Source organism: Nannospalax galili, unplaced genomic scaffold (genome assembly GCF_000622305.1).
Source record: "Nannospalax galili isolate Female #2095 unplaced genomic scaffold, S.galili_v1.0 scaffold406, whole genome shotgun sequence".
Classification (NCBI taxonomy): Eukaryota; Metazoa; Chordata; class Mammalia; order Rodentia; family Spalacidae; genus Nannospalax; species Nannospalax galili.
In genome coordinates, this window is record NW_008357033.1 from 4673557 (window position 1) to 4690033 (window position 16477).

General features: G+C 46.3%; 1 protein-coding gene across 3 annotated transcripts in view; it reads left to right on the forward strand.

Annotated features, from left to right (window-relative positions):
* The window catches only part of Irak2 (interleukin 1 receptor associated kinase 2), a 76673-nt gene that overhangs the window by 36694 nt on the left and 23502 nt on the right, over positions 1 to 16477 (forward strand). For all 3 annotated transcript variants that reach the window (XM_029557082.1, XM_008854873.3, XM_029557083.1), the window contains exons 3-7: positions 2341 to 2484; positions 7523 to 7629; positions 11855 to 12049; positions 12132 to 12196; positions 16320 to 16431. In XM_029557082.1, the coding sequence (XP_029412942.1) occupies positions 2341 to 2484; positions 7523 to 7629; positions 11855 to 12049; positions 12132 to 12196; positions 16320 to 16431 (623 nt within the window). The remainder of the gene's footprint in view (positions 1 to 2340; positions 2485 to 7522; positions 7630 to 11854; positions 12050 to 12131; positions 12197 to 16319; positions 16432 to 16477) is intronic.

A 16477-nucleotide genomic window follows, 5' to 3' on the forward strand; every position in this document is an offset into this window, starting at 1 on the left:
AGCCTGATGACCTGAATTTGATCCCTAAAAACCACATAATGGAAGGAGAGAACCAACTCCTAAAAGTTGTCCTTTGATGTCCACAGGTGTGCAGAGATATGTATATTCCCCCTATAAATAAATAAATGTAATAAAAACTTCTTAAAAGAGGGATGTATCAGTTACAGGACAGGAAACACAGGGAAAAGTCACTGTAATCCCTGTTCAGCCTATTGTTATTGTGCTGAATTCCCAGCACCTCCCAGTGACCTCACTGTTTGTTCCCAATCGTTCAGGGGCTGAGCCATCTGTAAATGGAACTTGGACTTCAGTGGGATCAGACACAGTGATTGGTTTTGGTATTGAATTCAGGGCTTCACACTTGCTAGGCAAACACTCTACCACTGAGTGATCTCCCAAATTTTTTTTTCTACTTTTTATTTTGAAGCAGTCTAAGTTGCCCAGGTTGACCTTGAACTGCACTCCTCATGCTTCAGCCTCCTGAGTAGCTGAGATTACAGTCCTGCAACACCAGGCACTGCTGACAGTGGCTTTGAGTGGCTTCCAAAGCCAAATGGAAAGCCAAAGGTACAAGTTACTTCCCTGACTGGATCCTCAGTGCAGTAGCTCTGTGTGTCTATGAGATCCACATCTTGAGATTTAACCAAGCAGGGTTCAAGAATATTTAGAATAAAATAGTTGCATTTTTATGAACATATACAGACTTTTTTCTTATCATTATTTTATAAAAAGTCAACTATAGTAATTTTACATAATGTTTATCTTGTATTAAGCATCATAACTAATCTATAGTTGATTTATTTATTTAGATTTTTGGAGACAGGGTCTTACTATGTAGCCTAGGCTGATCTAGACAGTCCTGCGTGAGCCTCCCAAGGGCTGGGATTACAAATGGGAGGCAACAAACTTGGTTTATAAAGATGATTATATGGAAGAGTGCTGGGGTGTAGCTCAGAGACAGAGGGCTTGCTTAGCATGTGAGGCCGAGGTTCCATTCCCAACACCACCAATAAATAAACAAGTGAATGTAGGCCAGGTGTGGTGGGAGAAAGAGGCAGGCGGATCTCTGTGAGTTCAAGCCAGCCTGGTCTACCTAGTGAGTTCCTGGTCAAAAATAAACAAGTGAATGCATACATTCGGATAATTCTATTAACGGCTGGAGATGGCTGTGGGAAGTTAAGTAAATCTGCAAGCTTCCATGACAATTCACAACTGGTATTATTTGTTCCAGTCCCAGAGCTCCCTGCACAGTAGTGCTTTGTATTGAGAGACTCAGTTTACCACTTGGAATAAATGCTGCTGGGGTCCTTTCCTCCTGGCCCCACCTGATGCTTTGCTCCACAAGATAAGCTGCTGTTGCCCGGCCTCTTTTTTTTTTTTTTTTTTTTTTTTTTGGTCAAACATTTGTCTACACCAAAGCTGTGCAGAGTCAGGGACTTTGCGGCCAGGACTCTGGACTTGTTTCATTGCCCTCACATATGCCCACCAAGTGCTCCACCTCTGAACTACATCCATAGCCCCTGAGATTTGGGCTTTATCTGAAGCGGGAAGATGGAAGAATCCAGACTCTGAGAGTGTGGCCATTATCCAGGCACTGGGGAACAATACTGCTTTCCTTTAAGCCAGGGGATGTGATGTGGTCAGACTTGTGTTTCAGTCTCTTACAGACCAGTGACAAAGGAAGGGTGGCAGAGCAGGAGAGGTGCAGGCAGGAAGGAAAAGTCTGGGTTCTGATAGAGAAGGGGAGGAAGGCATTTGACAGAACTGCTCTGAAAAGCTGGATGTGAGCTGGCATCCACATGCCCTCCCTCTAGGCACCTTTGGGGTTTCCCAAACTCATATTAAGGGGAAGTGAGGACTTTTGGGAAGGCAGGTGACTTCTGCTGCCAGCCCTGCCTGCCTGTGTTGTGTGATCTTGGGCAAATTGCTTAAGCTGTTTAAGGATGAGCTACAAGGATGTTGAAGAGGTCTCTGTGTTTGAGGCTGGCTAGGGCCTGGCTCAGGAGCTCTCACTAGATATGGCTGCTGGCTAGGATTCCCATATATGAAATGGGGAGTAACATTGCAGGTCAGGACTGACCCAGAGGATTGGGGTGTGTGGGTGTGGCGTGTACGTGTGACATACAGAATGTCAGAGTTAAACCATGTGGCGTAGTCACAGCTTGTCACCACACTGTACAGATGGTGAGGCCATGGTCCAGCGGGTAAAATGCAGGAAGCACACAGAATTTGTGGCAGAGGGAGGATTAGACCCCAGCTCTCTTACTTCCAGACCCTGCCTCTCAGTAGCTCCTCCTGTTATGAAGAGTAGTAACAACTTCCTGTGTACCTTGTTTCCAGGGAAGCCTGTTCCTGAGAGCTTACCCCTTCTCCCAGCCATCCCAGAGGCTGTGAGGCCAGGGCCTGAGGCCATTTCTGGAAGAAGCTCCAAGGATGAACCAGAAAAGTGCCAGCCTGTGGGGCCGGGCTCCTCTCTAGACACAGGTATTCTTGTTATTTTATATTTTTGTTTTTGTTTTTTGAGACAGGGTCTCACTATGTGGCCTTGGCTGGCCTGGAACTTGATATGTAGACCAAGCTGGCCTCCATCTCACAGAGAGAGAGAGAGAGAGAGAGAGAGCTCTTGCCTGCCTCTGTCTCCTGAGTGCTAGGATTAGAGGCACATTCCCAGCAAGTTATTTTATTTTTTAATGTGTATGTATGCATGCATGTGCATATATGTGTGGGTGCATGTGTATTGCATGTCTGTGAAATCCAGGGGACAGCCTTAGGTGTCCTTCTATAGGCACCATCCACCTCCTTTGAGACCATTTTTCATTGACCTTGAGCTCACCAACTAGGCGAGGCTGGCTGGCCAGTGAGCCACAGGGATCCTCCTGTCTGCTTCCCCAGTGCTGAGATTATAATTATGCATGCATCACCACACCTGGATTTATTTTTAATTTTTAATTTTCCAGACTGATTTTTTTTAATTCTATTTATTTTTATTTTATGTGTATGTGTATTGCCTGCATATAGGTAAGTGCACCCATGTTGTGCAATGCCCGTGGAGGTCAGAAGAGGCTGTGGGATCCCCTGGGACTGGAGTTATGGACAGTTGTTAGCGGCCATGTGGGTTCTGGGATTCAAACTTGGGTCTTCTGCAAGAACAGACAGTGTTCTTAACCTCTGAGCCATCTCTCCAGCCCCTGGACTGTGATTTTTATCTCTAGAAGTTCAATTAGATGTTTTACATTTTTTGTAGAGCACAGGTAAAGGTACACTGGGGCTGTAGAAAGTAATAGAAAAAAAGATGGAAAACCTCTTGGTGCTTGGGAATAGGAAAGGGTCAATGTCAAGGCCTCGGTAGCCAGGCTAGCTGGCCATCAAGGGAGGTGGGAAGTCCACTCTAAGAGAATCAGTCTTCCCAAGAGTAGGATCTGCAAATGACAGAAACCTCCCCTGTCCCCAGTGTAAGCCCAACACAAAGGCAAAGCCACTGCTAATGCACAACCTAGGACCTTGGGGGAGGGGTTGTGGGAGTGCAGCCACTCAGAGAAGGCTGAAATGGCTGCCCAACATCAGGAAGACCTCCATCCTCCACTCTGCTGCACCATCATCCCACCACCAGAAGAATATGGAGTCTTAGCTCACAGCTGGGGCGTCACAGCTCCAGGTTCACAGGAGGGGACCACAGCTCCAGGTTCACAGGAGGGGATCACAGCTCCAGATTCATAGGAGGGGACCACAGCTCCAGGTTCACAGGCGGGGACCATAGCTCTACATACCTGGAATTTTTATGTTGGTCTGGTTCAGGTTTGCTAAAGATCACATGAACAGGAAGTAGTGACTTATGTCTTGGGATTTGAGTACCATGTCCCCAACACTACAAATATGGCTATCACAGAGCCTTACAGAGCACGTCACATATGCTACCAGCCCCTCGTGCCCAGGCTAGGGCTGCAGAACACTCTACCAGATGACAGGCAGATAGCCATTGATGACTTCTCCATGACTTAATTCCCCTCTCCTCCCAAACTTGCGAAATGCAGTCAACAGACGTTCCTGAGACGTTCCTGAAATGGGTCAGCCCTGCCGGAGGAGCTACTCTTAGGGACTTGGGCCTGAGGCAGACCTACCTGTGTTTGATTCCCTACTCAGCTGCCTCTTTCTTCAGTTTCTCCATCTGTAAAACAGGAATAAGAACAGAATCTGTAGCATATGTTGTGAAGAATCAAGCACTTCAGCCAGGTGTGGTGGTGCAAGCCTATCATCCCAGCACTGGGGAGGTAGAACAGGAGGTCCTCGAGTATTTGAGGCCAACCTGGTCTCTGCATCAAGGGCTGCAAAGGCTGCATAGTAAGATCCTGTCTAAAAAAAAAGAAAAGAAGAAAGGAAGAACCAGACATTTTAGGACTCTACTGTGAAGTGCTCACTAAGCAGAAGTGCTCATTAAACATTAACAGGCAACTTTCCAGACTCCCCAGCAAGGTTGCAGCTGGGAAGTTAACTCTGGGCCAAGGAGTCTGAATTATTTCCTGTAACTGAAGATAAAAAAGAAAGAAAAAAAAGTGCAGACCTTTGATCAGCAATTACAGACAGAGGACCTTCCTTAAACCTTCAGGGTACTGATGTTCAGCCAAAGGAGACACAACAGTGAGGCTGGAAATCTAGGGGAGGCAGTTTGGGGTGGTAAGGCTGCAGGTGCCCCATTCTGCATCTTTGCCTCCTGCCTTTGCATCCTCTCATTCTTGAGTGCCCAGGGATGAGACAGGCCAGGGATGAGATAGTGCCCAGGGATGACAGGCCACTGAACCTGTCCCTACAGTCCCCAGGGGTGGAAGTTCATCACCTGTTAGCCCTAGCTGGGAACCCAGAATCAGGAGAGGAGCCGTTCCTCTCATCAGATCACCAACACCTGCCTTCTGGTCGGAAATCCCGGATTCCAGATCAGATACATAACCACCACGGTAGCCCTGCTGGGCAGGCCAGACTCAGACTCAGTTCCTGCTTAGGGAAACAGATCTTTGAGGAAGAGTATTTCTTTTTAGAGGAAAAGTTTGGCTACTCAAAGGGTTATTCTTTTTTTTTTTTTCTTTTGGTCTTTTTGAAACAGGATCTTCCTGTAGCCCCAGCTGGCCTGGAACTCACTATGTAGACCAAGCTGGCCTTGAACTCACAGCCATCTGCCTGCTTCTGCCTCCCAAGTGCTGGGACTACAGGTGTGTGCCACCACGCCCAGCTCAAAGGGTTATTCTTAATGTTTGTAGACCTTTATAGAGAGATAAATGGGGCACAGAAGTCTGTCTCTATCCCTGTCATTCCATGAACACCTGTGTAGTAGTCACTAGACTGTTAGCTACAGGCTTGGCCCTCTGTGAGCCAGCCCATGATGACAGTGGTGTGTGTGGTATGATATGTGTATGTGTGATGTGGTCTGTGTGGTATGGTGTGCACGTGTGTATGTGTGTGGAATGTGGTATGGTGTGTGTGTGTGTGTGTGTGTGTGTGTGTGTGATGTGGTGTGTGGGTTGGAAATAGGAAATCCCAAACACATGAGAGTGGAGTCTTCATGTCCCCATCAACCAGCTTCAGTAATGACTGGACTTCTGATGACTCAGTGGCCATGGGGGACTGGTTGCAGGACCCCTGAGTATATCAAAGTGTGAACACTAAGGTCCCTTCTATAACGTATAGCATGATATTTGCATGGAACCCTTATGTTCTAGTTTGTTTCTCCATTGATGTGACAAAACACACTGACCACTTCCAACTTGGGGAGGAAATGGTTTATTTAGCTTACATCTCCCAGGTCACACACAGTTCATCAGGGAGCCCAAGGTAGGAACTCAGGGCAAGAACCTGGAGGCAGGAGCTAGAGCACAGGCCATAGAGGAACGCTGCTTACCCGCTTGCTCCCCTGGCCCCTGCTCAGCCTGCTCTCTTATGCAAGACAGGCCCACCTGCCCAGGGGTGGTACCACCCACAGTGGGCTGGGCCCTGCCACATCACTCAACAATCAAGAAGATGCCCCATGGACATGGTCACAGGCCAGTCCAATGAAGGCAATTCCCCAATTGAGGCTCCCTTAACTCAGGTGTGTCAAGTTGACACTAAAGCTATCCAGCACACCATATACATCCTCTCTGAGCTTCAAGTGGCCTCTGGGTGACTTGTGATACCTAAAGCCATGTAAATGCTGTTTAAGTAGTCGCTACACTCTACTGCCAAGGGAAGAAGGGGAAGAAGCAAGTTTGTATATGTTTTTAGAAATTCCAAAAATATGCTTCCTTTTTTTATGAATCTTTTTTTAGTGATGTTTTGAGACAGGGTCTTGCTATGTAGCTCAGGCTGGCTTTGAACCATGTAGCCCAAGCTGGCTTCAAACTCATGGTGAAACTCCTACCTTAGCCTTTGGAGTGCTGGAATTGCAAGTGTACACACGATGCTCCCCACGTCTCTCACTTCTATGATTGATACTAGAGGTTGGATCTAGCTAGGGTCTTGAGCATGCTAGGCAAGTGCCCTGCCACTCAGCTACATCCGTAACCTCCTTTTGAGACAGGGTCTCTCTGTAGCTCCAGCTGGCCTGGAACTTGCTTTGTAGACCAGGCTGGCCTTGATCTCACAGAGATCTACCTGCCTCTGCCGGGATTAAAGATGTGTGCCACCACACCTGGCATCTTACTTTTAATTTTGAGACAGTCTCATTACATTATCCAGGCTAGTCTTGAACAAACTCTGTAGGCTAGGCAGACCTTGAACTTTTGATCCACTGGAGAAGCTGGGATGACAGGCCTTCACCACCGGGCCTGATTCTTATGAATCTGTTTCCCTCACCAAGGGATCAAGAGATGCACGTACTCTAGAGTATTGATTATATATACCTTTGGAAAAGTTACTTAACCTCTCTGTGTCTCATTTCTCCATCTGCAAAGAGGAGATGATAATGGTCCCTTATTTGCAGGATTGTTGTGAGTATATGAATTATACATGTGAGACATTTAAACAGTGTCCATGGGATGTACATGTTTGCTAACTAATTGTGTTTGGATGTTTATGGACTGTGTGCTGGGCCCTCCCCATCCCTGTCCTCAGTGCCTCCCACCCCACATACACTAGCTGAAGCTCCCCAGCCCTTTCAAGTCCTGGTTAAGTATTCCATCCCAGGTAGAGCCCCCCTTATCTCTCAGCCTGTGTGGTCCCTTCTCACTTTCCCTGAGGCTGTATTCTTGGAGGATGGCATCTGCCGAGAGAGCCAAGGTGGAGGTTTCTCTGTGACCTCGATGTTCTCTGCCAGGTGATGGGACAGTGCAAGGAAATCCCACATGCCACTCACCCATTGCATGATCCTGGGCTATGCTCAGTTTCCTTTGCTTCCTGATCACCTCCTGTTATTACGGATGATAAATTGTACCTGTCATAAATTGTCACCAGGCTTAAATGAGTTGACATCTGAGGAGTGTGTCAGTTGGCACATGGTATCAAGAGGCTGCTTTGGGATGCATCCCAGGATGAATGCTGACCCTGTCATCCCTTTTAGGGTCTGCTGTAGCCAGGGCCCAGCAGCAGGCCTTGTATCCACTTCCATTCAAGGAGGATGGCCCCTGCTCCTTGAAAACTGACTTCCACGCCTCTTTGGATTCTAAGGTAAATCTGCCCTCTGCTTTTGTCCCAGTCATGTCCCTGGCTTGTGGTCTTCTCAAAAACAGTTTCTTCATCCCCTGAGACCAGTGTGGGGATGGGGAGGTCACTGGAAGACCCATCAAGGTCGCTTCAAGTTTCTAAGTGTGGCCATCAATGAAAAGTGGAGTATGTGTGCTGTACTGAATATGTGGGGCCTGGTGGGGTTTTTGTTTGTTTTCCTTTCTTTGGAATGGAATTCATGTCCTCATGAAATACCCTTCCATAACTGAGACCCATCCTAGCCCGGAATTCATAGTTGCCATACTGGGGATTTGTACTCAGGGCCTTCTGCATGCTAGGTAGTACTCTACCACTGAACTACAGCCCCAGTTCTTTTTCTTTTAGAGGCAGGAGCTTACTTGGGTCCCCAGGTAGGCCTTGAACTTGCCTCAGCCTCTCTAGGAACTGGGATGACAGGCCTGCATCAGGCCTAGTAGGATCTTTGTTGTTAATGGCCTTTTTCATTGTGTTTAAACAAGGACTGAGCTGATAACTCCTACATATGCAGGTTATAGGAATTCGTTTATAAACCCACTCAGCCTTTTTCGACTCCTTTGTCTGAGTTGAGTAACAGACTGAGGGTCCTGTGCTTCGAATGACTTCAGTTCAGGCTGTACTGTAACTTTTATGCATGCTGGACGCTCTCACCCTTCTTAGCTAATGCGCCCAAACAGTCTTTTGTGACTATGTAGATTGGCATGAAGATGAGTATCATCCACACTGGGTTGGAAATGAAAACACTGGACTGAGAATGCAGTTCAGTGGTACAGCCCTGGCGTCCACCCTAGCCAAGCATAAAAGAAAAAAAAAAAAAAAAAAAAAAAAAGGGAAAAAGGGGGCTGGAGAGATGGCTCAGTGGTTAAGAACACTGTTTTTGCAGAAGACCCAGGTTCGAATCCCCGCACCCACAGCTAACTACTGTCTGTAACTCCAGTTCCAGGGGATCTAACAGCCTCTTCTGTCCTCTGCAGGCACTGCATGACACAGGTGCACTTACATACATGCAGGCATAACACTCATACATATAAAATAAAAATAATAAATAAAAATTAAAAAAATAATAAAATTTTAAAAAAGAAAAAAGGGCAACTTTTTTTAAAGGCAGGGTTTCCTGTAGCTCAGGCTAGCCTCAAGCTTGATGTATAGCTAAGGATGACCTTGAATTTCTGATCTTCCTGCCTCTACATCCCAAGAGCTGGGATGACATGCACGTGCCACCACACCTAGTTTATATATCCTGAGGATAGAGACCAGGGCCTGGTGTCTATGTTAAGGCAAGCACTCTACCAACTAAGCAGAATCCCCAGCCCTTATTTATTTACTTTTTATATTTTATTTATTTTATGTGTACGAATGTATCGCCTTCATGCATTTAAGTATACCCGTGTCATGTAATGGCTTCAGAGGTCAGAAGAGGGCATTGAATCCTCTGGAACTAGAGGTACAGATGGTTGTTAGCCGCCATGTGGGTGCTGGGAATTGAACCTGGATCCCTGGATCCTCTGAAAGAGCAGTCAGTGCTCTTAACTGCTGAGCCATTTCTCCAGCTCCACTATATAGCCAAGACTGGCCTTGAATTTGTGATTATCCTACCTTAGCCTCCCAAGTGCTGGATCACAGGTGTGTACTACCATGCTCAACCTTTTCTTCTGATTTTAAAAATATTAAGGTTGGGTGTGGTGGCGCATGCCTTTAGTCCCAGCAGAGGCAGGCAGATCTCTGTGAGTTCAAGACCAGCCTGATCTACACAGTGAGTTCAGGCCAGCTGGGACTTCAGGGAGAGACTGTCTCAAAAAGACAATAAATAAATAAATAAATAAATAAATAAATAAATAAATAAATAAGTAAATAAATAAGTAAATAAATAAAAGATATTAGAATGTTTTTGCTAGGTGTGGTGGTGCAGCCTTTAATCCTAGCACCCAGAAGGCAGAGGTAGGTGGATCTCTGTGAGTTCTAGGCTAGTCTGGTCTAGATAGTGAGTTCTAGGGAGGGGGTGCACATGTACCAACAACATTGGTGAAGTTCAGAGGACAATTTTCAAGAGTTGGTTCTTCGGGCTGGAGAGATGGGTCAGGGGTTAAGAGCTATAACTTTTCTTGCAGAGGACCTGAGTTTGATTACCCGCACTCACATGGCGTGCTAACAAACACCCATAACCCAGTTCCAGGGGGTCTGATGCCTTCTTCTGACCTCCGTGGACATTGTACAACACGGGTGCACTTACACATGCAGGCAATATACTCATACACATAAACTAAAATAAAAAAGAGTTGGTTCTCTAATTCGATGTTATGGGTCCTGGGGATCCAGCTCAGGTTTGTTGACAAGAGCCTTTACCCACTGAGTCATCTCACTACCTACTTGTTTTTATTTTATTTTTTGGGAACATTCTCATTTTTTAAAAATTACGTTTATTTTTGTATGTATGTGTGTGTGGGGGGGAGCATCCCTCACGCACATGTGTGAGGTCAGAGGACAACCTGTGGGATTGGTTCTCTCCATCACGTGGGTCCTAGGGCTCAAACTCACGTTAGCAGGCTTGGCAGTAAGTGCCTCAGCCCAGTGAGCTGTCTCCTCAGCCCCATTCTCTTTTTCTCACTTTTTAAAATATTTTTCCTCATTCTCATTTTTATTTATTTTTGGTCTTTTTGAGACAGGGTCTCCCTCTAGCCCCAGCTGTCCTGGAACTCACTATGTAGACCAGGCTGGCCTTGAACTCACAGAGATCCACCTGTCTCTGTCTCCCGAGTGCTGGAATTAAAGGCGTTCGCCACCACGCCCAGCTTCCTCATTCTCATTTAAAAAAAAATGTTTTATTTATTTATTATTTATTTTTATTTTATGTGTATAAGTGTATTGCCTGCATGTATGTAAGTGCACCCATTGATGCAATGCCCACAGAGGTCAGAAGAGAGTGTCAGATCCTCTTGGAACTAGAGTTAGGGATGGTTGTTAGCTGCCATGCGGGTGCTGGGATTCAAACCTCTCTCTGGCCATCTCTGTAGCTGCCCACCCCCATTCTCATTGTGAATAAATAAATCCTAGTATATCTAACAGGCAGGGGACGCACTAATCTTTAATAGCTATTGAATGTAGGAGCGGATTATGGAGAGTTTTCTATTTCTTATTTCCTAGAACTCTTAGTAGTGGCATATATAAAATTTCAAAAAATTTAAGTTTCTGGGGACTAGGGAGATGGCTCAGTGGTTAAGAGCACTGGCTGCTCTTGCAGGGTCCTGGGTTTGGTTCCCAGCACCACATGGCAGTTAACAACTATCTATAACTCCAGTTCCAATGCCCTCTTCTGGGCATTGTATGAAATGGGTGCACTTACATACATGCAGGCAAAACATTTATACACATAAAATAAAATAAAAAATTTCAGCCACATGTAGTGGCACATGCCTTTAATTCTAGCACTCAGGAGGCAGAGGCAGGTATGTCTCTGTGAGATTGAGGTCAACCTGGCCTATATAGTGAGTACCAGGCCAGCTGGGGTACTGGGGGACCCTGTCTCAAAAAGATAAAACAAAACAAAACAAAAATTAAGTTTCTGTGCATCTGTGTTTTGGAAGTTACTGAAGCTGAGATTCTGTTTAGGGATTTTCATATACCCCAAGTCTCACAAGCTCTGCTTAGAGAATTGCTTTGGTTATCTGAACTATACCATGTTGCCAGAAATCTGGAGGCCAGGATGATGCAGGATGTTAGGGCAGTGGCCACACTGACCAGCTGTGTGACCCCTGGGATACTCATATTTTAAAATGTCTTCAAAATTGCCCTCCAGGGTACTGTCTTTATTTTCATTTTTGTTGTTGGGAAAATTGAGGTTCAGAGAGACCAAGAAACTTATCAGGTGTCACAGAGCAAGTTAGTGGTAGAGCTGGATTTGGACTTGGGCCTGTTCACATCCTTTATTATTTATTTATTTATTTATTTATTTACTTATTTATATATTTGTTTATTCATTTTTGTCTTCTTGAGACAGGGTCTCCTTGTAACCACAGCTGGCCTGGGACTCTGTATGTAGACCAGCCTGCCTTCAAACTCACAGAGATCCACCTACCTCTGCTTCCCAAACAATTACAGCAAGAAGAGAAAGCCCCTTGGTATTCCAGGGTCCCCTTGGATAGCTGGGAAGGCCAGCTCCCATTCTAATCACCCACTCTTCTCTCCAAATCCCCAGGACTGCAGCACCTCTGTCCCCAAGCAGGAAAAGTTTGTGAACTTGACTGGAGATAGGCTTTCCTGGAGTGAGGAGGATGTGATCCAAGCCACAAATGACTTTGACCAAAGCCACAGAATCAGTGAGGGGACCTTTGCTGACATCTACCAGGGACAAAGGCATGGGTTGGCGTTCGTCTTCAAGAAGCTCAAGGAGGTTAGCTGGGGGGTTCCCTAGGAAGGGCAGATGCCAAGCCTGAGGCTGGATCTATCTTCAGGAGCTATGTCTTTCCCCACAGGCAGCCTACTCCAGTCCAGGGTCAGTGGACAGATTCCTGAAGGTGGAGATGGAGCTCTGTCTCAGGTAAGCTCTCCTGCATAGTCCCTGACTTTGGTCATCATAGCAGACTGCACCACATCACAGCATGAGACTGAGGGTGAAGCTGGGCCCTCAGCTCTTCTTGTAAAGCCACAAATGCCACCTACCCGATGACCTTGCCTAACCCTAGTTACTCCTAAGCACCTTGCCTCCAAATACCATTGACTGTAAATTTGGGGATTAGGTTCCAAAACATGAACTTTGGAGGACATGCTCAAATCATGGCATAGATAAGATCCTTACCAGAATTTTCTAACAGAGCTACCAGCACTATGTTTTATACATGCATAAGTTGGGGTCCAGAGAGATTCAGTGTTTGGCTCAAGATCACAAAGTTAGTAAGTGGCAGGACCAGCGTGTGAGTCTTCATGGTCTGTGTTCAGAGTCCATGTTTTTCCTATGCAATGAGTATATTATTGGGTTAGAATTCTCAAGGACCTTTACTTACTGTGACTTCTTCTTTCTATGAGGAAAGAAACCTGTTTCTATCCCACTTTGAAACAGAGATGGATTGCAACTCTGATGGTGAATCCATCTTAAAATCATAGCCCTTGAGAGTGGGGTTGGCATACCCTGGCTCTGTGTGTTGTATAGTCTGAGAACTAAGAATGGTTTTTATACATTAAAATGATTGGGCAGATGCTGTAGTCTGAATAACTATTTACTAACTCTCCCTTTTTCTTTTTCCTTTTTTTAAGTCTTTTTGATACTGTAGCCCCAGCTGGCCTGGAACTTGCTATGTAAATCAGGCTGACCTTGAACTCACAGAGCTCCACTTGCCTCTGCCTCCCTCCTTCTGCTGGGATTACAGGTGTGCCCCACCATACCCAGCTCTAACTCTCCCTTTATGTAACCAGTTAACTGAGGGGCTGGAGTTGTAGCTCACTGGCAGTACATGTGCTTAGCATGCGTGAGGCCCAGGGTCCAGTTCCAGCATCCTCCCCCTACAGTTTATAGGTCTAGAGCAATAAGACCTTCAAAAGTTCTCTTTAAATCTGTTTGTTTTCCTGTGTGTGGTAGAATACTCTTAATAATTACAGTTGAGAGGCTGAGGCAGGAAGGTTGCAAGCTCAAGGGCAGCCTAGATTTGTCTTCACCCCCCCAGGCACCCACACAACACCTACCATACACACACACACACTACACACACACTACACACATACCACATACCATACACACATCACATACACAACATACCACACACATACACACCTCACATAATACACCACACATACCACACACATAATACATACCATACACACAGAAATCACACACACACAAATACACAGACCACACACTACACACAGGCACCTCCCCACCCCCACCCCACTGTTCATTTTGAATGTGGGAAAACTTTGTTCAGAGAAATGAAATGAGCTTCCTATCTCGGAGCTGAAGGGGTATGGGAAGAGGAGAGGAGGTCCTTAGGGTCCTGGGACTTGTCCTGGCTCTGCTGTCATTGACTGGTGACTAGACAAATGTTTACTATCCACCTGTCATGACCAGCTGCCACTTTATCTTGGAAAGTTGCTCTCTGGGTCTCCTCTGCTAGGCTGTAGCCTCGGGAAAATGTGATTATTGCAGAGTACTTTAAGAGACACAGAAATGTATAAGGGATGTCCCTAGCCTTCCCTAGCAGGTGTGAAGCCCTGCGTTTGATTCCTAGCACTACTCCTCCCAACCCCAGAAAAAGCAACAATAACACCAAAGTTATAAGAAATTAGAAAATCTGCCGGGCATGGTGAGGCACACATTTAGTCCCAGTACTCGGGAGGCAGAGGCAGGCAGGTTTCTGTGAGTTTGAGGCCAGGCTGGTTTACATAGTGAGTTCCAGGCGAGCTAGGGTTATAGGAAAACCCTATCTCAAAAATCCAAAAATAAATAAGAGAAAGAAAAAAAAGAGATCACCTATTTTGTTTTGATTTTTTTTGGGTGGTATTTGTACTGGGAATTGAACCTAGCTGGGGCTTCACCTGTGCTCCTAGCTTGACTACTGAGTTCTGTCCCCTATCCTTTACTTTTTTTATTTTTATTTTTTTAATTTTATGTGTATGAGTGTATTGCCTGTATATGTGTAAGTACACCCGTGTCATGCAGTGACCGAGGAGGTCAGAAGAGGGTGTCACACCCCATGGATGGAACTGGAGTTATATCCATCATGTGGGTGCTTGGAATCTAACCCAGGTCCTCTGCAAGAGCAGTCAGTGCGCTTAACTGCTGAGCCATCTCTTCCCCCCTCTTTACTTTTTATGTTTGGACAGGGTCTTGATAAATTGCTCAATCTGACCTAGAATTTGTAATCCCCCTGTCTCAGCTCTTTAGATCCTCCAGTCCCAGCTGGTTATTTTTTAAAATACTTTCCCTGGTCATGCATGTGAATGAACACACATGTGTATAATCACACATAGGCTCAATTTATGGAAATTGGAAGTGTAGTTGTACCCCTACTTTGACTGTATTTTCCTGGTGTTAGTGATCACTCCCTTAGTTACTGGTTCAGAGAGCTCTGGTTGCCCAGCCTCTTCCCAGGCTACAGGGAGTGCTGACTGGAAGCTAGGTAGCCCTTGCCTCATGGTGCCCTGAGGACATGCATGTGAATGACTAGTGAATGAGACAGGTGAGAAGGAGGGAAGGGGAAGGTGGTGGGAACTGGCACAAGGGCATCTGCAGTCATCCTGGGAGGCGGGCAGGGCTGTGACCCTGGTAGAGCTGAGAGGTGTGGAAGCTGTTTGTGACCATTTGTGTCAGTGAACTGGGAGCATGAGGCTGGAGGATAGGGTGTTCTTTGCCCAGTGTTCTAGTCTTCTGTTACTGTGATAAAACACTGAGCAAAAACAACTTGAGGAGGTTAGGGTTTATTTGGCTCACATTTCCCTGTCACAGTCCATCACTGAGGGAAGTCAGGGTGGGAACCTGGAGGTAGGAACTGAAACACAGAATGTTGCTTACTGACTTGCTTCCCTCTGGCTTGTTCAGCTCAGCTCCCTTTCTTTTATAAAAACACTTTTTTGATTTATTTTTATTCTATATTTATGAATGTTATGCCTGCATGTATGTAAGTACACCTGTATCATGAAATGCCTGTAGAGGACAGAGAGGGCATCGGATCCCATGGAACTGGAGTTACAGATGGTTAACTGCCATGTGCGTGCTGGGACTCGAACCCGGGTCCTCTGCAAGAGCAGCCAGTGCTCTTGACCACTGAGCTTCAGCTCCCTTTCTTATATAGCCCAGGCCCAACTGCCAGGGGTGGTACTGCCCATTGTGGGCTGGGCCCCTCTCATTATGTATCAATTAGCAATTAAGAAAATGCCTCAGAGCTGGGTGTGGTAGCGCACACCTTTAATCACAGCACTCGGGAGGCCTGGGCCGGGGCTGGGGCAGGGGGAATCTGTAAGATCAAGGCCAGCCTGATTTACATAATAAGTCCAGGCCCATGCTAGCTGGGGCTATAGGGAGACCCTGTCTCAAAACACAAACAAAACAAAACAAATTTTTAAAAAGGGGAGAAAAGAAAGAAAATGCCTTACAGACATGGCCTCAGGCCAGTTACAAGGAGGAAATTCCTCAATTTAGGTTTTTACCTTCCAAGTGTCTGTAGTTTGTGTCAAGTTGACAAAAACTAACCAACACACCCAGATAGATGTTCACATGTGGGGTGTGAACTGTGGTTGAAGCCTTGAGCTTTGGGACTGCCCTAGAGCATCAAGAGACACCTGGGGGTGGCATGTCACACAGGATGAACCCAGCTGGAGAGCCCTCATTTCAGAGGGCAATGAAGGAAAGTCTTTAAAAAAAAGGCCCCAAGTGTGTTCCTTGAGGCAGGAAAGCCAGGAGGAAAGGGTAATCCAGACCAGTGGGGGTCCCCTGAGTTAAACTAACCTGGTCAGGTGGTGTGACCTCCAACAAAGTCTTCATCCTTAAACCTCTGTTCAGGAAATGGAGTAGGGACAGGAATGGAGTGGGGATGGTGTCAAAACAGGGTGAGGCCCTCAAGGGTCAGAGCCTGTGACACCTGGGAGGTTGCTGTGGCTTAGGGGTGGAAGGGAAGGTCAGCCTTTGGCTCTTGGCTGTTTGATGCCTAACTCCGTGCTGGTGCTGGGTTCAGGTGCTGCCACCCTAACATCTTGCCCCTGTTGGGCTTCTGTACTGGAAGATTCCACAGCCTCATCTACCCTTACATGGCAAATGGCTCTCTGCAGGACAGACTCCAGGCTCAGGTAAGCAACAGGATCACTGGTCATAGAGAATAGAGCAGGTGGCCCT